Here is a 20,470-nt window from a genome sequence, read left to right as displayed (position 1 = left end):
GCAACCTCCAAAACAAAGCCTAGCACAGCCATTACGCTCTATGCCGAAAAAGCTATTGATAGGCTGGAGTAGCCTTATTAAAGCAATCAGACAAGACCTTTAGGGTGGGCCCCATAACCCACAAAATAAACCTTCTTTCAGATAATAAAATTCTATAATTGAATAGCCCATTTGATTCTCTTGATAAATTATAAACCCTAATAGATGCTTTTGGGATCATCTCAGGATACAAAGTGAATTGCGAAAAAAGTCAAATTATCCTACTCTTAAATTTTAACTATGCTGAATATCAATAATGGAGCCCACAAACAAGGGAGCAGCCGAAGGGACTTACTTTTTTATTTAGTAATATATCATATTTACAAAAATGAATTTACCTATTACACTGATTGGCCAAATATATTACCCAAGCTATCATACTTTTTCTAGTCTTTACCTATTCCAATACCAAAGAGCTTCTCTACTGCTCTCAATAAGCACATCAGACAATTCCTATGCAATGGTAAAAATCCATGTGACTATGGAAAACTCACCTGGGATTACACTCTGTGTGGCTTTTGACTACCTTGTTTTAAGAAGTATCGTTTGGTTGCTCATATGTCACTTGTCTCTTCTTTGACTTGTCTCTCTTCATTGGAAGGCATACTCTTGGTGAGAAAGCACCTGGGGAATTTATTTACTAATGGACCCCAACGACCAGGACTATAAAGACCAACAACCCCGTTTTGATGCATATAACCAAAGTATGGTATGAGGTCCGCAAATGTCTTGGACTGGAAGCTAGTCTGCCACCCAAAATACTTTTGAAACAGAATGAAGTCATACCTATGACTATAGACAAGATTTTGGTATCAGAAAGGGATTCTCTACATGGAGGACCTATGAGGATGGATCTCTCAAATGGGTTTCATTTGCTCTGCCCAGGTCACACAGGGTCTTGCCAATGCTCCACTTATGGGTTGTCCAGGACTGGGACGGCGTGAGCACTGTCAACACGGTGACACTCAGAGACACACTATTTGATCTTCAAAACCCACTCCTCAGAAAATCTGTGTGTGACATCACAGAGGGTTTGTCTAGCAACTACACAGTCTATGTTTAAAGAAGAGCGAGGGCAACTGCAATGACTAATTTTGAAGGTCATTGACCTTTATGACTGCATGACTTTTTTTTTTTTGGGCTGTAAAACAAGCAGGAATGTACAACACCCCCAAAGAACCACAGTGAAAAACACTACTTGAGAACAAGTGGTTATAAAAGAAACATCTGGGCTCACCTGAGCCACGAGGAACTTGCAAGAGTGATAGAAGACTTCAGCATTGTTGGGACACTCAGCCAGAGCATGAAGCCACATGCTGACTGCCTGATCACCACTTCCTTTCCTGATGTACAGGTCAGCTAAATCGTCACGCAGGGTGCAGGATTCAGGACAGAACTCCAGCAGCGATTCACACATGAGAATTCCTTCATCATATCTACAAATAAAAAAATAAATAGATAAAAGTTTCAATGACTCACTGGACAAGCTATTAATGATCACCTCCAATCATTAGTGTCACCACCAGCAACAAGGATTTTGAGTATTTCTAAAGCTAACTCCAATACATAAACACGCACAAATTCCCACTCATTGCTGACAGAGCAGCACTATCCCCCTGCTCCACCACAGACTGCTCCACTCATTATCACACCCTGCTCCGGTGAATTTTAACCCTGCTTCAATTAAATCACTCAAAACAAAATGACTGTCAAACTAAATTGCAAATAAACCGTATCAGTGAATAATAAAATAACACTCAAAATCATGGGGAAAAAAAGAGAAAAAAGAAGAAAAGCTGATCTAAATTTATTAAAAAAAAAAAAAAAAAAATCCAACACAATGAGGATGTCTACATTGTCTGATGACAGAGGAATAATAAAAATTTTATTTATAGCACCGCTTGGATAAATACATTTGTATGACCCACTGATCCAAATTCATACAGATTAGCGGTCCTGCTGAGCAGATCCTCAGAAAAAGTTGGGAATGCACTGCGAGCACAGCAGTCGGTTCAGGGGGTTCAACACTGTGCAGGGGAGAAATGGCCAACACTTCATCCTGTACCCTTAAAATTTTGGGGGAGATTCTTTCCATGTTTGGATCTACAGCCCACAGTCCAAAAGTATCATGAGACTGTTTTAACAGCCCGTGACCCAGGGTTTCCGTGACCATCCCCTGTTCTGAGGTATCCCATATCATCTGTATCGCTCGTAGCCTTGGAGGAGTCACATTAATGAGATACCATCCCTTTTCCTCAAAAGGGCATATCCCAAGGTTCCAAATCAAGGTGAAAATGAAATGTGAAGTGCAAAACTACACATCTCCCACTATCTATGTCTGGTTATATTGCATTTGTATCTGTAGCCATGTGAAGGGACATTTTGGACTGACAGACTGACGGTGAACCCCAAACCTACAGCAATGCAATGCAGCTAGACTTTAGCAGGTAACTTTGAATGACAGGATGATGCACATCATGTACATGTATGTAGCTTAACATATTGGCATATATACTGGTACTATCAATACATGTCATGCTGGTGACCTCATTCACATCATCAGCAGTCAGAAAGAGTTGATGACCTACATTTTCTGAATATGTCAGTAGGGCAAACATAATACAGATATGCAAAAAGAGGCAGTTCTGATCTTTCAATATGACAAACTCTGTCCTTTAATTCACAATCAGAACAGTCAGCATTCACCTCTGACTTTAGTCTGCACAGTGTATTTGAAAAAACAGCAGCATTGAGCTTACCGTTCCAGGAGTTTGTTCAGAAAGATGAGGTTTGTGTGAAGAGGCAGGCAAGCCAGAGTCCTCTCACTCTGAGGCAGAGTCTCATCACTGCACTGATGGATGGCATCTTGGGGACAAGTCAGAATTCCAATTAGTGCCAGACAGAAGTCGTGTGTGTGTGTATATGTGTGTGTGTGTGTATATATTATATATATACACACACACACACACACAGTAACCGAGCAAAATCCTGGTTCCAAACCAACAAAATTAATGCCTCGCAGATGTGAAGAAATCATGAAAAACTGTGGTTATACAACTAAATACTAGTTTAGTGATTCACAGGATTGCTAAAAAGCAGTTTGAACATAATAGTTTTGAGTTTGTAGCGTCAACAGCAGATGCTACTATTATTGTGAACACCCCCTTTTCAACTTTTTTTTTTTTTACTAATAGCCCAACTTCATAGCCTTAAGAGTGTGCATATCATGAATGCTTGGTCTTGTTGGATTTGTGAGACTCTACTGAATCTACTGGTACCTTGTTTCCCATGTAACAATAAGAAATATACTCAAAACCTGGATTAATCTTTTTAGTCACATAGCACTACTATTATTCTGAACACTACAGTATATATATATATATATATATATATATATATATATATATAAAATTAATTTTCATGATTTTCTTTTATAAATCATTGGTTGTCCAGATCAGAAATTTCAGTTAAATATATCATATAGCAGATGAACACACTGATATTTGAGAAGTAAAATGAAGTTTCTAGTATTTACATAAAGTGTGCAATTATTGTTTAAATAAAATTGGGCAGGTGCATAAATTTGGGCACCACTGTCATTTTATTGATTTGAATATATTTAGCACGAATTACTGTAACACAAAATTGGTTTGGTAAGCTCATTGACCCTTGACCTCCTTGCACAGGTGAATCCAATCATGAGATGGGGTATTTAAGGTGGCCATCTGCAAATGTTTCCCCTCTTTGCATCTCTTCTAATGAGTGGCAACATGGGAGCCTCTCAAATAACTCTCAAATGACCTGAAAACAAAGACTGTTCAACATCATGGTTTAGGGGAAGGATACAAAAAGCTGTCTCAGAGATTTCAGCTGTCTGTTTCCACTGTGAGGAACATAGTGAGGAAATGGAAGACTGCAGGCACAGTACTAGTTAAGCCTGAGGTGGCAGGCCAAGAAAAATCTCAGATAAGCTGAAGTGAAGGATAGTGAGATCAGTCAGTCAACCCACAGACCTGCAACATGATAGTGCTGCAGATAGTGCCTCTGTGCATCTGTACTTAAAATCTGTGGTGTGATTTTAAGTGGGCTGTCCATGCTTGGAAACCAACAAACCTGAGATGTTTTGTAAGAATGGTCCAAAATACCTTCAACCAGAATCCAGACTCTCATTGGAAGCTATAGGAAGCGTTTAGAGGCTGTTATTTCTGCAAAAGGAGGATCTACTAAATATTGATGTATTTTTTTCTGTTGGGGTGCCCAAATTTATGCACCAGCCTAATTTTGTTTAAAGAATTATTGCACACTTTCTGTAAATTCTATAAACTTCATTTCACTTCTCAAATATCACTGTGTTTGTCTGCTATATGATATATTTAACTGAAATGTCTGATCTAGACAACCAATGATTTATAAAGGAAAATAATGGAAGTCATCAGGTTTTTTTATATATGTCAGTATTATTTTGGAATAGGCAGTGCATGGTTTCAAATATTAAAACAATTCACACGCTCAGTAAACAAAGTCTTGATCGTACCTGTTACATTGTTTCAGTCAGATTCATCATCACAGCCAGATGAAAACTTATCCAAAAGAAGCATCTTTAATTTGGAAAACAACATCTGGAAATACTTTAAATCTGTGTTATGGCTATAGAAATGCAGCATTTTGAAAGAAATCCCTCTGTGTTTGTCTGCTCCAGGTGCGTTTGTCAACCCGAACCAAAGGATGTCGGCGCTTTGTCACAATACAGCAGACTAACTGCTCACCATATCCAGCGCTGATACAACAAAAATATGCAGATGGAACTACCGGTGTCGCAGAAACAGTCCGCCCCTAAAAATCAGTCCACCTTTTGCATCTGCGCGTGTGCCACATTGGAGCTCTGCCGCTCGTCTAAGACTGTCTCGTCACCCAAAGCGATCAAATGGATTAATGGAATTATTAACCATCAGATGATAAAGGTAAAACCTCTTAAATCATTCTAAAGTCAGTTTTAAGCAGAAACTCGATGAAATTCCGTGATGCTTTGAAATGGCCAACACGCAGTGAACGCATCAGCTAGCAGCTCGTTTAGCCGTGGTGCTCTGATCGCTTCTGCCGCCTTTTATGATGAAATAATGCTGAATTTATGTGGAAATGATTGTTGTACAAAAGCTTCAGCTATCTGTCGCTGAGATAAATGATGACTGGAGTGCAGTTTTAAGCAGAAACAAGGTTTTAATCCGTGAACCGCAGCTAATGGCTCATGCGCAGATACAAAAAGCGGTGCGATTTTTAGGGGGGACCGTTTGGTCGGCAACACCAGTACAAGTACTGAATGTCTTATACCAGTGATTCGGTAACAGTGACCCAGTACAGACCCTTAATCCTACCTAGAAAAACATGTAATGTTTAGCACATAAAGCTAAATAGAATTATACAAAATTTAACAGTAAATTTTTCCACATTACCCTGTTTCCTTTTAGTACACATGTACCTTTGAAGAGTGCAATAAGTATGTCAAGCGGTGTGCTGATGTCCTGTGATGTTTGCCAGGGGAGCAAAAAGGGCTCTGTGCTGACGAGTCTGGAAGGATTGGAGTTCCCTGGGTCGTACAGGCTGACCGGCAACCGATCAAACTCTGTCAGATGAATATAAGAAAGCCACACCAAGGCCCGGTTGCTTGCCGTCAGGTGGTCAGCAATACTCCTGTCGTGGGCTGATTTTAATGCATTCTGGAATAAATCAGACCGAATTTTTAAAAAAAATGCCATTCACTGGTCTCAAGAGGGTAAACATCACAATAAAGTGCAACAGCAATTTAACACACAGTCATATTTAACACACTTGCATTTTATAGTACGACGCACTGCAAAGTTTTAAAATGCAAAGGACATTTTTTTTGTTGATGCTATGCATTATTTTTTGGAAGTGTTTTGTTCTCTTCAAAGCAAACAAAAAAAATGTTGAATGATTGAGGTGTGAGAGTACCACATTATTTGAGAAAAATATCCATGCTGAGGCACTGCTTGGCCTTGTGAGGTTAAAAATAACTGAAACGTGATGTCAAAGGGGGGCATTAACAGGCACGCTGTGCTGCGCTACGCTCAGAAAATTTGAAATCATATAAAACTGTCGGTTTAAAGCATGTGCAGTGTCTTATTTGGGAGTTACAACATTATGTACAACTCCTGATGTACAGTGTTTTTATGGAAAGCACAAAAACCATGTCAATTACATTTTAAACCATACAATTTTTACAACACACTCATACAACCCCAATTCCAATGAAGTTGGGACATTGTGTAAAATGTAAATAAAAGCATAATATAATGATTTGCAAATCCTCTTCAACCTATATTCAATTGAACACACCACTAAGACAAGATATTTAATGTTCAAACTGATAAACTTTGTTGTTTTTGTGCAAATATTTGCTCAAAAAAGTTGGGACGGGGCAACAAAAGACTGAGAAAGTTGATGAATGCTCAAAGAACACTTAATTGGAAACAAGTGAGTGTCATGATTGGGTATAAAAGCAGCATCCCCAAAAAAGGCTCAGCCATTCACAAGCAAAGATGGGGTGAGCATCACCATTTTGTGAACAACTGCATGAAAAAAAAATACTCCAACAGTTTAAGAACAATGTTTCTCAACATTCAATTGCATTCCATCATCTACAGTCCATAATATAATCAGAAAATTCAGAGAATCTGGAGAACTTTCTACACATAAGCAGCAAGGCTGAAAGCCAACATTGAATGCCCATGACCTTCGATCCCTCAGGCGGCATTGCATTAAAAACCGACATCATTGTGTAAAGGATCTTACTGCATGGGCTCATGAACATTTCTGAAAACCACTGTCAGTTAACACAGTTCGTCGCTACATCTACAAGTGCAAGTTAAGACTCTACCATGCAAAGCGAAAGCCATACATCAACAACATCCAGAAACACCGCCGCCTTCTCTGGGCCCAAGCTTATTTGAAATGGACAGACGCAAAGTGGGAAAGTGTGCTGTGGTCTGATGAGTCCACATTTTAAATTGTTTTTGGAAATCATGGGCATTGTGTCCTCCAGACAAAAGAGGAAAAACACCATCCAGTTGGTTAACAGCGCAAAGTTCAAAAGCCAGCATCTGTGATGGTATGGGGTGTGTAAGTTGCCCATGGTTGCCCATGTAAGTTGCCCATTCCAAAGCGCTTGTAGGCTGAGCTGTAGATATTAATGGTTTGTTGGAGATCTCCTAGCGATGCGCTGATTGTTGCATTGTCATCCAAGCAACGTCTTTTTCAGGGACATCTCTGCATATTTCAGCAAGACAATGCCAAGCCACATTCTGCACGTGTTACAGCAGTGTGGCTTCATAGAAAAAGAGTACGGGTATTAGACTAGCCTACCCTGCAGCCCTGTCACCCATTGAAAATATGTGGCGCATTATGAAGCGCAAAATACGACAACGGAGACCCCGGACTGTTGAACAACTGAAGTCATACATGAAGCAAGAATGGGAAAGAATTTCACCTACAAAGCTTCAACAATTAGTGTTCTCAGTTCCCAAATGCTTATTGAGTGTTGTTAGAAGGAAAGGTGATGTAATAGTGGGAAACATACAACTGTCCCAGCTTTTTTGAAACGTGTTGCAGGCATCCATTTCAAAATGAGCAAATATTTGCATAAAAACAAAGTTTATCAGTTTGAACATTAAATATCTTGTCTTTGTAGTGTATTCAATTGAATACAGGTTGAAGAGGATTTGCAAATTGTATTCTGCTTTTATTTACATTTTACACAACATCCCAACTTCACTGGAATTGGGGTTATACATAGATCAAACAAGATGCATTAGATGCACGCAGTATTAACTTGCTGTGAGTCGCACTTCACCTGTAAAATGGCCAGCGCGCTCTCCATCCGGCCTGTGAACAGGCTGAGATCAACTCTGTAGAGCAGAGCCTCCATCAGCTGAAAGGACAGCTGGTCTGTGACACCAGAAGTTGCCTCTGTGAGGAGAAACTGCAGGAGACGATCGCATACGTAATCCTTCCCTTCAAAGGAGCTCTCCAACTTCAAAAACTGCAGTGACCAACAGAAAAAGCACCTTAAAACCAAGTCTTTGGACAGGTTCAACGGGTGAAAACGAAAATCAGTAATGATCAGTCAGAACAAAAATGGAAACATAAACTTTACATTTTTCAATCTTTAGGAAGCATTTGGAATAATGGCAACCGGTTAATTTTTGTTTTTTTTTACATTCTTTTATTTCCTTCTTTCAGTAAATCTGTGCTGAATTTCACTTCCTTCTGTTTTCAGAAAATCATGTGCAGTACCAGCGAAAAGGTTGGACATACTTTTCCCTGCATATCCCGAGTCCCTCCTCTATCCATGTCCAAACCATCTCAATCTCACCTCTCTGACTTTTCAAACTGTCTGAACACGCTGTAGTATATGGTGCTGTAATGCTTCCACCACCACAACAACAACAACAAAAACCAGAAGATGTGTAGTATGTGCGAAGCGGTGTCTGTTCAAGTCTGTCCCGCTGCGTTATTTGTCCCGCTGGTCTAAAGAGCTAATCAATGTAGCAGCAACTTTGCAAAGCGGCACAAAGTATAAAGTATTTTAATCTCAGCTGTTGCCTGCCTTCAGTCAGACTCATCATCAAAGCCTGTGGAAAAACTCTTATCCACAGAAAACGCCCTTGTTTTAGAATACGACGCTTGTAAATACTTTCATCTGTGGGGAAAAAAAGTCCATCGGTGTGAAAGAGGTGGGGCTATGACATCATCATTTCAGAAGCCTGACCAATGAGATGTGCCATAAGAAATCCCTCCAGGGGAACTATGTGCTGACTGATCAAGAGCGCAGTCGTTTGCGGTGGAGTCGCAAAACAGTCCGTGGACCACTCGAAGGCTCACACAAATCAATGAAAACATAGATATCTGTGACTGGTGAAGCTGCATATCGTAATCAACAACAACAAGACCCCCCCCCCCCCCTTTTAAATTCTCATCGGATCACCATTGATCTTATATTTGGCATTTTGGCAGCCCAGATGACAGAAAGCTGTTGTAGCAACGGACAACTTTAAATCCCTGCATTTTGCAAGAAGAGACATGGGGAACCTCAATTTGATCAGTTCTCTTGTATGAAAATGCTCATCTGTTCTTATGGTGCATTTACACATGAGCAAGATGTGTTACAAATGTCATTTTTCGGTCATTTGTGACACATTCCTGACATTCTTAACGTGACTTAATGCATCTGAATAGGTTTCTTAATAGTGCGTGTTGGTGCATGATATTCTTGGAGCATGTTTTTGCCTGTCAAAAAATCTTCCACGAATGTCACACACCACCCTCATTTCATCTCATGTCGTGGAGATCGCAACTGAGCGTGTTGATCCGTCTTGATGAGTAGTGATCCTTAATAGAACATGACAACGTTCGTAGTGGTTCCTGTGATGGTTCTTGGAGCCCAAACTGTCATGCGTTATTATGAAGTGAAACGAAAACTGTCAAGTTTTGACACGAGTTGTAACGCAGCGTCACATTTCATTGCACGCCACGACAAATCAGTTTTCTGTCATGTGCGCACAATTAAACTCGGCTCCACAGCGTTCAGTTTGATACAGTATGCCGAAGAGGAACAGTGACGCGAAGTCAGCCAAGTGTCATTTCACAGTTCCTGCTGAAGCTCCTCAGCGCACTCCTGCAGGTGTTCCACCTGCTGTTATTGAGCGGGAGAACGAGTCTGAGCCAGAGGAACCAGAGGAGCGAGAGGAGACTCACGTAAAGCCAGACATCTCTGCACCTCCTCCAGTCCGGCGGAGGAAGAAGCGCGCGCACAATTAAACCCTGCTGCACCACTTTCAGTTTGATTGCTGACACCAAGTCGGCTAAAAGTCATTTAGCCATTTCAGTGCTCTTCAGCGCGCTCCTGCAGGTGTTCCACCTGCTGCAAGTACCTGATGTTTGGGAAAACGCGCGAGCCGCATGAAGCCACAAATCTGGCTTTGTCCGTCTCCTCCTCCTCCTCTCTGCACCACTCCATGGCACAGAGCCCAACTACACATGCAGTCACAAAGTTCTTCTGAAAAACTGGAGCGATCTGAATTCGGTTGGATGAATATGGGTGTGTGTGGAGACAATTCACCTCGTTCACAACGTGACAGAACTTAACGATGCGCTGTTACGCGCAACAACGCGGAACACTATTCTTGACCGTGCGTAATGGTTCCTGATAATTCTCCAGCAACATGTGCCATTAATCGTAACGTGTGGTAACAGGTTGCAGCAGTTCCTAAGGACACCTGACGCCTCTGCCCTGAATCATCACATTCGTGATCAGTGGCCAAGAATGTGTACTTCGTGGCATTCGTGACTTGTCGTCGTTATGTGTAAACGCAGCTTTAGTCACAGTGAGGCTATGACTGGTTGGTGCAACAGACAAAAGTTGCACTTTTCAGTTTTTATAATGACTATTTATGTAGGACTTTCCCAGGAATCAAAGCACTAAACAAAATGAACCAATAAAAGTATAAACTAGCGTGTTGCCTGTGGGGATCCATGGGTCTAGATTAGGTAGTGTTTATAAAATAGGTAGCTGACATTTTTCAAGGGTGGTAAAGTAGTAGATTAGTTTAAATATTTGGGGTCAACTGTCCAAAGGAGGGTGTGGTAGAGAGGTGAAGAAGAGAGTGCAGGCAGGGTGGAGTGGGTGGAGAAAGGTGGCAGGAGTGATTTGTGATCAATGAATGTCTGCAAGAGTGAAGGGGAAAGTCTACAAGACAGTAGTGAGACCAGCTATGTTGTGCGGCTTAGAGACGGTGGCACTAACAAAAAGACAGGAGGCAGAGCTGGAGGTGACGAAGCGGAAGATGTTGCAATCTCTTTGGGAGTGACGAGAATGGACAGGATTAGGAATGAACATATCAGAGGGACAGCTCAGGTGGGACGGTTTGGAGACAAAGAGAGTTGAGATTGAGATGGTTTGAACATGTGCAGAGGAGGGACCCAGGGTATATAGGGAGAAGGATGCTGAGGATGGAGCCACCAGGCAGGAGGAGAAGAGGGAGGCCAAAGAGGAGGTTTATGGATGTGCTGAGGGGGACATGCAGGTGGTTGGTGTGACAGAGGAAGATACAGAGGACAGGGTGTGATGGGAATGATCCATTTGCTGTGGTGACCCCTAACAGGAGCAGCCAAATGAAAAAGAATGAAATTTCTGATTATTGGGACTTACACTCCACCACACTTGATAATCAGGTGCGTGCTCCACAGCCATCTCACACATCTCCTGGACTTCCTCCTTGCTTCCTCGCTTGGAGAACAGCATGAGGTAGTGGCTCCAGACCTCTGGGTTGTCACAGTTGTTTTCCAAAGCACGAGATAATGTGTTCAAGGCAGCTTCCAAACAATCTGATGCAGAACTACAGAGGAAGGATTAAAAAGGAAAGCTATAATGATGCCAACATGGAAGGCAGTGCTGCCTCTGTTCTTCGCGATAATGAGGTGTTCGGTCACTTACGTATCATTCTGACTGAGATATCGAAATGCTAGCTTGATCCAAAGCTGAGTGTCACAGGGATTCTCCAGAACACTGGTCTCCAAGTTGGATATGTCATCTGTCTCGCTGATAAAATAACGTTTGTCATCTGATGTGATGCAGACATCCAAAGCAGACAAGCTGGTCTTGGAGCAGTCATCTGTGCAAAGACAAACACAGCAATGAGAAACTGGTCTGGAGCTGATCACAAACAGCATCCAGCTTGTTCACTATATGAAAATCAAACATCTGAAGTGGCTTTTTTACAGGAATCCAGGAATTCAATAGTTTTGCTTAGGATTATGGTCACAGGTGAATTCTAAAGACAGCATTTGAAATATGTTCAGAAATAAATGCTAAAGAAAATAGCACTGGTATACAAATATTTGTAAGTTGCCTGCTTCAGAAAAAAAAAAGCTATTTATTATGGATTTTGGCATGTTGAATTAAAAAATGACAATAATAATGCCTAATTGGCTACTGTTTCCAAGAAATATAAGGCTTTTACTTTTTGCATCTCCGTATATTGTGTTAACAGTAGAGTTTTGATGAAAAATCAAACATAAAAATCAGCACAAGGGTTATATAGCAACCCTTAGTAGCACAGTAGTAGCATTTCTTAAAACTACAGCCAATCAACAATTTCAAACAACATTTTCATTCTCAGTGGCCCAAATTAGTAAAGTTTGAGCATCTTTATTTCAGAAGCACTTTGGCTGCAGACCAGTGTAATCAATGCTGTATTTAAGAATGATTCAAACTTGAGCTCTGAGAGCAAGCTCATGAAATGCAAGGAGCTCAAATGCACACCAGGAGATTAAGGGCCTTGCTCAAGGGCCCTTAGTTTAAATTCCTGTCAGAGTACAAAATCACTGACAAACACCTGGTCTCAAGCCCAAGACAATAATCCCAAGACAATCATAAGTGCATAACTGTCAACAGATTTTCCCCCAAAACTCAGTGTCCTCCGTATACAGTCCAAATGACCACATCTAGAACCCGTGGTTCCCCACATGTCAGAGTCATTTTTTATTTTACCTCAACTGCAAAGAGAAATTACATAAAGACTAATATCTCATTTTGTAGTAGGCTGTTAATTTATTGTAATACTTTTATGCCTTTTGAATGATTAACGGATTATGCATTTGCAGCTGCTCACATTTCACAATTTCATATGTAAAAGTGCCTTAATTTCTTGCCAGCACCCTGCCCATTTTGAACGCTAGCTGGAACACTGAGGAGGGATTACTACTTATGGCTTCTTAAAATGGAAGGACTTGTAAATAAAAATAGCTGTAATTCCTAAATGGAAATGCAATTATTGTCAAACCCCTTGAAGCCAATAGTCGACACTACAAGCACATCAGGACTGCTTCATTTCAACTGGTGTACCAATGCAAGTTTACAAAATTTTTGTCCCTCTCCAAATATTTATGTACTCCACTGCATCTACTAACCTGTAAATAGAAGAAGGATGATATGCATATGTGACTATGAAACTGAACAAACAGTACAATAAACAATCTCATCTTCCTCACCAAATTTCCCCGTCATCTGATGATTGTCTGTCGTTTCATCCTCGCTGTTATCTTCAGGACTAACGTTGGTCTGCAGCGATGGCTTTGGTTTCCACTTCCTCATTTCTTTAAATGTGGTGTAAGGAGGAACTGGAAGAGCAGGAAGACATTTAGTTTAGATTTACACTGTAATCGCAGTACTTAAAAACAACGCACTGCTAAAATACCCTCGGACACATGAGCATTGTCCTCTTTATAATTTCCAAGTTTAACTGGCATCCCAGTGCAAAGTGTGTGTGTCTATATATATAATGAGTTATACATTTGTTGTTATTTACATTAATTATTAAGATCATTATGTACAATTTGTACATGCTCAATAAAGCCCATCTATCAATCAAAAACAATATTTACATTTTAATGGGGTCTGCAGGAGCATGTGCGCATACATGAGCTTTAGACAATAGCGTAAGTTAGCTTTGAGTTAGTGTGAATGCTGACATCCACAAAATGTCTGTTATCGGGTTACAAAAACAGTGGTTTCAATTTTAGAAGTGTTTATGTCTCACAAGCTTAATATATGACAAAAAGGTTATATTTACATACAAAGAAATGATTACTTGATGCATCTTTTTGTCTATACGGGATTTATTTTTTCACACTGTGACAAATCAAAAGTATTTGTAATGATCCACAATTAATTTATTTCCAATATATTCTGTAACAGTTCAGCCATAATTGTACCCATGTGTGCATCTCATTCACAGATTCTACATTCCAAAACCCAGGGGTTGCTATTACCCTGTTCCACCTGCTAAAGCCACCTGTGTAAGTGCGGGTTCAGACTGACTCATGTTTGGAATGTTACCGCTGGGAAAAAAAAAAAATAGAAAGGTCAGACTCACATCTGCACCTTTGTCATGTCTTTACCGTAAAGGCGCCTCACTGGCATGCACACTGGCTGTGCTGCATTAAACTGCATGCTACTTGTGCTGGAATAATTTAAAACAAGAACACATGCGCTCCAGCGCATATTACAATGAAAATATTGGTGAAGGTGATTTAGATGGAACCAGCTACAATACTTTTACTCTTTAAAGAAAATTTCAGTGATGAAATATGACTGGACAATAAGTTTTTAATTGGAAGTCAAAATGCAAAACAATGCAGGTGCATTTTGAAACATTTTAACGAGTCATCTTGTATTCAATGCCACTTCAGTTCTGCTTTCTGAGCATTAATTTTAATATGCAGTAATTGCATTTGCAAGGACTGTAGATGGATTGAAGGACTAGCCACAAGCAACTCAGTGGCTTCTAGCACACATTTGTTTCTTTCTGCTCACCCAAATTAGCTCCTCTTTTCACCCCCAACTAATGCCCTTGTAAATCAATCAATCAACTCTCTCCCTAATCCCTGTTCCATTAATATACTGTATCAAAGTATATGATGCAAAATGTTTTAATGCTTCAGGTTCAATGAAGGCAGTAAAAAAAAAAAAAAAAGGAGGATGCTGTAAACACACCAAACCATAATCAGGTATACTGTTTTAAAATGTATGTTCCAAAAATAAGCAAATTAAATTAAGAAGCTTCACCTACCATGCCGTTTGCTTTCATTCACTTTACTAACAAGGAGGACGGCTTTCTGGTCAATTCCCATACGGTCCTTGTTTGCACCAAACAGCTTCTTGATATATTTCTCTAAAAATAAAACAACAACATTAATAACAAGATTCAAAGAAATGTATTGTCATATGCACAATATAGAACATGAACATGTTCCCTGCACAATGAAATGTGTCTACTGCATTTAACCCAATCCTAATTGCCAGTAGGAGCAGAAGTTGCCATTAGGTGCCCGGGGACCAGCTCCAGATGTACATCCCTGCCTTGGTCAACAGCAGGGCTGAGCAAACCAACACCGACCCATAACAAACAACACACACACAACACACAGCACATGGGCCGGCCCGGTACATAAAACATATATATGAAAGCAAAACACGACGGAAAAGGAGAAGAAAAAAAACCCTCATAGCTGCTGCATTACACAGCAGCAATGAGGAAAAAAAAAATCCCCATCAGCACAGAAAAACAATAATCACAGAGACAAAAACAAGGACAGGACGACAACCGAGATCTGAAAGGACCAGTTTATCAGAACACTCCGGAGGCAGCCTGTTTGGCGCCGTCAACGGCCTTGTCCGACAATCCTGGAGGGGGGGGGGAGCAGCCCTGCGCAGTCTGAGCAGTCCTGAACAGTTCTAACAGAGCTGGAGAAGCTGAGGGGAGGGGGGAAGACCAGGGAGCGAGGCTTAAGTGTTGATCTTCTGAGGAGGTTTTATCACAGCGACCTTGAAGTGCAGCTGTATTTGGGGAAGCCAAATGAATAGCCAGATTAGCAGACGCCTGAAAGATTCCACAGTTCTGAGAACGGAGTGGCTCTCAATGCATCTGAATGTAGAATGTGGTCTTCACAGACGGTCATAGCGGGTTTCCAGGGCCGCAATCCTGCTCGAGATGTTTTCCAACGCGCGGTTAACCCCCGCCGACTGCGCAGCCACTGCCTTCCCAATCGAATCAATCATGTAGGGCAGCCTGGAAGGACCAATCAAAGCTGCTTCCACTTTCTTGATTTTCCGGTAAACCAGCAGAGTGCCTGCTCCACACATCAGAAAGCCGGTCACCACCAAGCCGAATATGTACACATCTTCAACGTCCTCCACAGAAAGCATGTAAAGGCACGACCTGCCATCTCCTCCACGAGTCCATCACGTAACCCATCACATGCGTCCCCGCAGGACAGGTCGGGTCCTCCGCCCCCGAATGTCTTGTAGAAAAAATAGTGTCAATTGCGTTCAGAGACCACTTTAACAGATCCATTTTTGTCGTTTTCCAGAAGAGCAAAGCTGCAGCCTCACAGACAACACGCCACAGAAGCAGGAGAGATAAGGAGGGAGGGAGAAGAGAAAAGTGCGTCCGTCTCAGTCGAGTGCAAGCTGGCAACAATAAATAAAAACAAAGTATGGCCCATATCCAAAAAGTAACATCAATAAATAACTGAACAAAACACTGTGTCTTACTTACCTGTGGCAATGCTGACTTCTTCATCGGAGCTCATCTCAGTACAGCCAATCAGAGACAGGTTGTATGATAGAACATCATGAAAAAGTTGGTTTCCAACCAAAGTGCAATTTCTCATGTGCTGCCTGGTGCATAAAGGAAAATGTACAAAGCCATTAAACACACACACACACAAAAATCAGAAACACCATACATTTGGTGAAGAAAAGAATGATTTAATTTTTACCATCTGCAGTCATCGTCATTACAGGTACCAGTGAGGTCAAAGCGACAAAAACTCTTTTTTGAGTCAATGGCATTGCTGTATGTAACAGATCTTAGGGACAACTTCTCTTTGGTCCTGTAATAGGGACTAAACCTGAGGAGGACAACACAAGCCTTTTAATCTAAAGTTTAAATGTTTTAAGTTCAATGTGTCTCAATTTGATACCAAGATACCAATTTGATACCATACCTATATGATTTGAAGACCAGGAGAGGACTGTGATATGGTTCAAAAGCTACAGGCTTCTCCTCTGAAGCCACTGATTGGTTTGTGGCTGAATCTAGCTCCAATGGAGTCACTGTACAGTGGACACATAGGAAAAACACAAGCATTGAGGCAAACTACAGCTTTGGAAATACTCCAAGTTTGGATTGTAAAACATTTGATCATACCTTTCCATATGGGGGAGGTTGCAGAGTCTCTCCCACCTTCTGTAGCTCTCTCAGCAGCAGATGTCCCAGCCGGGGCTGCTGGTGATACCTCTGCTTTAGTGCATCCATGTCTAGACCTGCAAATACCTCTGAAGAACCTAGAGAGGTGTTTAAGGTCTTTGCTGGCTTGAGAGTGCTGATCTCTTTCACTTGACTTGCACCCAGCTGCTCCAGATTGGGCTTGGTGGAGGAGTTTGACTGGTGAAAAGAGTGGCGACGGGTGCCTTTGGTGGTGACGGGTACAGGTGTGGATTCTGGTTCATGATCCTCTGACTCTGTGATGTCTTCGCTGTCTAGCGTCAGCTGTCCTGGGTGAGGTCGTGTAAGGAGGGCTGGGGTAGTGGAAAGGGGCTGGCATCATGTGGCAGCTGGTTCTGAAGGTCTGGTGGGGTGGAGGCTCGTAAGGGTTGTTCTACAGAAAGTTCAGGTGCAGCTCCTCTGTTGCGCAGAACTTGGGCCTCCTTCAGCTTCTGGATCTTGAGGGCATATTCAGACTCCAGCTGCTGCAGTCGCTGCTTCTGAGCAATGAGCCGAGCAAAATGATGGTCTGAAGCACGAGGGGCTCCATCCACAGACCGCAGCTTATTGGGCTGAAAGGTAAAAACACAATCTCAAGTCAACTGCTACATTCAGTAACAGAAAGACATGTTGAACAGTTGCCTTTTCTAAGATTTAAGTGAATGGGTTTTCATTAAAAAGGCTTCTACCATTCAAACAAATAAGGCAATGCCCCCTCCCCTCACAATGGGATTTTGAAGACATTAAAAGGGACCTCTTGTAAATTTATTGGTATACAGTGGTCCCTCGCTATAACGCGGTTCACCTTTTGCGGCCTCGCAGTTTCGCGGATTTTTTTAGTGCAATTTTGCATGTTTTTTTTGTTGTTTTTTTTTAAACAGAACATTGTGTTCTGCGTCCTTATCAGGCGGGCCAGTCGCGGCACCGATCGGAATCACCGCGATTGCTCTCACTGTCTCCGATGCACTTACTGAGTCTGTGGGCTCGGTAAACGCCGCAGCGGGCCACTCACAGTGCCCCCTCTCTGCTGTGTGGAGCTGCGGACAACTTTGGCAACAGGTACAGAGACTACGCTCGCTGTTTTGATGCAGAGCGCTCCGGCAGCCCACAAGGATAGACTTCTTGCAGATAAATCCACCGCGCCCGCTGCATGATCTCGGTAACCGCAGCCACAGAGCTCCTTGGCCATGACTTGGATTCTTTGTGGGTCCCGCATCCATACCCCCGGAGGCAGTGAGCGAAGGGAGAACATGCGCACTGTTCTGCGTGTGTCTGTTTATAATCTTCTTGCCCAGAAGAAAAAAAGAGAGTGTTTACACAAGAGAGAAAAGTGAGAAAATGTTAATGTCTGTTTGAGAAAAGTGTATAAAGTGTGTAGTGAGGGGTTTTATAGCCTTAAAACATCTATAATAATTGTAAAAAAAATAATGCTGACTACTTCGCGGATTTCGCCTATCCCGGGTTATTTTTGGAACGCAACTCTCAACTAATAGAATCATTATAAGTAGTAAATAAAACAAATATTTACTTATTTTCAAAATTAACATTTTCTATCAACATTAACTGTGAAAAACATTTGCTAAAAATGAATCACCACAAGAGGTGCTGCAGTGTGATGTCAGCGTGTGGTAGTGCAGCAGCAAGACAGAAGCTCTGAACCACTTTCGCTTCTTATAGGATGCCAAACAGAACAATTTGATTAATTTTATTTTAGTGTCAGTGGATAACGATATGTTTTTTCATTGCGGGAAGAGTCGACTGATGGCTGTGATAAACGCTGACATGTGAATGATTGAGGCACAGTGACTCTTCAAATTTTAATGTAACTCCATTTTCTTGTGGAACAAAAATGCCGGCGTTCTCTGGTTAAGGCTTAAAACTCAGAAGGGACTTCTTTTAAAACACTACATTTCAGCCACGACAAGGAAATATTTTCAGACATAGATGTCCACAATCAGGACACGTTATGTAGATAAGTTTTCATCAGGCTGTAAAGACTGACTGAAATGGCGTAACACGTAAGAGACTTTGGCTGCAGCTGAGCCCCGTTTTTACACACTTACTGCAGTCAAGTAAGGTTGGAACTGCAGTATCTTTCAGCAAGTTATGTGGTTTTGAATGCATTCTTAGCGTGTGCAGCAATGGCGTTAGTGGCCGCATCTATAAGTGAGTGAGTTACACTGTATTTTTAGACAAGCAGGGAGCCAAATGCACCCAAACACAGAGGCTGCATGTGACAGTCACGCTGATCACACCTATTGTGAAACTTTTGTCATTCCATCTTATGAACACTCTCCCTCTGTTGCACATAGAATTAAGTATGGATACATTAAGGCGGGAGCTTGGTCAACCACATGCTTACATTATAAAATTTCTGACCAATCAGTGGTGTCTTTATAGTTTATTATCAAAAATAAAAAGTCATAAGAAAATGCATGTTTTCAGTGTTTTATCAAATAAAATGAATTATTTTTAAGCTAATTCATCTGTCTTTTTTATACAAAGCTTTGTTAACATTTGTTTCTAAGAAATAACATCTTTAGGAAGCTGTTATTTAGCTGACTCACAAAGTACTAATGCAGCAGATAACAGAATATTTACAGAGGACTCTTTAAAATAACAAGTAATTGGCACAACTACTCCTTAGTAGGAGTCAATTAAAGAATTACACAGAGGTCACAATATAAAAATGCTCCAATCATATTGAAAGGTATTTCAGATTATTTGTCTGATCACAAAGATTCCAAAAAGGTATAGTTTGGACCATCTATGACTGAATTCTATGGAGGTTTGGGGTAAAAATAGCAAAAATATTGACAACGGTCAAAAGTTAAAGTTGCTCCAATTTTGGTTAAAAGTGATGAAAATTATTGGTCAAGTTAAGAGAGTTTAAAAAGGAATAGTTTGCACCATGTGTCATGGTTAGTTATATTACAGGGTGACATGTCACATGCCATCGAATCCAATAGACATCGACTGACTTTTACTGTTGACAACAAACATTCAACACTGTCAAAACTCTTCCATTTATTAATCCTATTAGCTCAACCAATAATCATCACTTTTTACCAAAATTAGAGCAATTTAACTTTTGACCCCAGTAAAACTGAAATTGACCTTTGTCACTATTTTTGCTGTTTTTATCACATAACATTCAGTAAGATAGTCCACACTATATCTTTTTGGAATCTTTATGATCAGCCAAATAACATGGTAGTTTTCAATATGACTGAAGAATTTTTTAAATATCGACCCCCTGGGTAATTGCTCACTGCCCCCTACCTGGCCGCCTATTGAAAATTCAAGTGGGCAGACTGCTATTTCAAAAGGGTAACGACTAAGGATTATTTGTGCTGTGTTTGGTGCTTTTATCACCATTTGAAAGATCGTTCCAGTTATCTGCTGCACTATACAGGGATGATAGTCTCACACTGCAGCTAAAAAATATTACACCACCAGTCCATGTGCATACCACTGGCTTCATGCATCAGTCACCTCTGTCCAATAACCAAAACTGACAGATGCAAAGAACACAGGATGGAGTCCCTGAAAAGTAGCTACCCTGGATGACACAGCGGCAGCAGAAG

At 41.1% G+C, this 20,470-nt stretch overlaps 1 protein-coding gene across 1 annotated transcript in view; it reads right to left on the bottom strand.

Moving 5' to 3' along the window:
• Positions 1–20,470, bottom strand: part of LOC117515275 (zinc finger C3H1 domain-containing protein-like) — an 88,027-nt gene that overhangs the window by 26,098 nt on the left and 41,459 nt on the right. Inside the window, 13 exon segments of the mRNA XM_034175760.1 lie at positions 1,277–1,475; positions 2,799–2,904; positions 5,516–5,753; positions 7,907–8,095; positions 11,264–11,450; positions 11,549–11,726; positions 13,105–13,233; positions 14,685–14,786; positions 16,173–16,294; positions 16,396–16,527; positions 16,624–16,733; positions 16,827–17,170; positions 17,173–17,455. Coding sequence (XP_034031651.1) covers positions 1,277–1,475; positions 2,799–2,904; positions 5,516–5,753; positions 7,907–8,095; positions 11,264–11,450; positions 11,549–11,726; positions 13,105–13,233; positions 14,685–14,786; positions 16,173–16,294; positions 16,396–16,527; positions 16,624–16,733; positions 16,827–17,170; positions 17,173–17,455 — 2,319 coding nt within the window.

This window comes from Thalassophryne amazonica, chromosome 8, assembly GCF_902500255.1.
Source record: "Thalassophryne amazonica chromosome 8, fThaAma1.1, whole genome shotgun sequence".
Taxonomy (NCBI): Eukaryota; Metazoa; Chordata; class Actinopteri; order Batrachoidiformes; family Batrachoididae; genus Thalassophryne; species Thalassophryne amazonica.
Note: the sequence above shows the minus strand (reverse complement) of the source record. Positions and strands in the feature narration are given on the sequence as shown.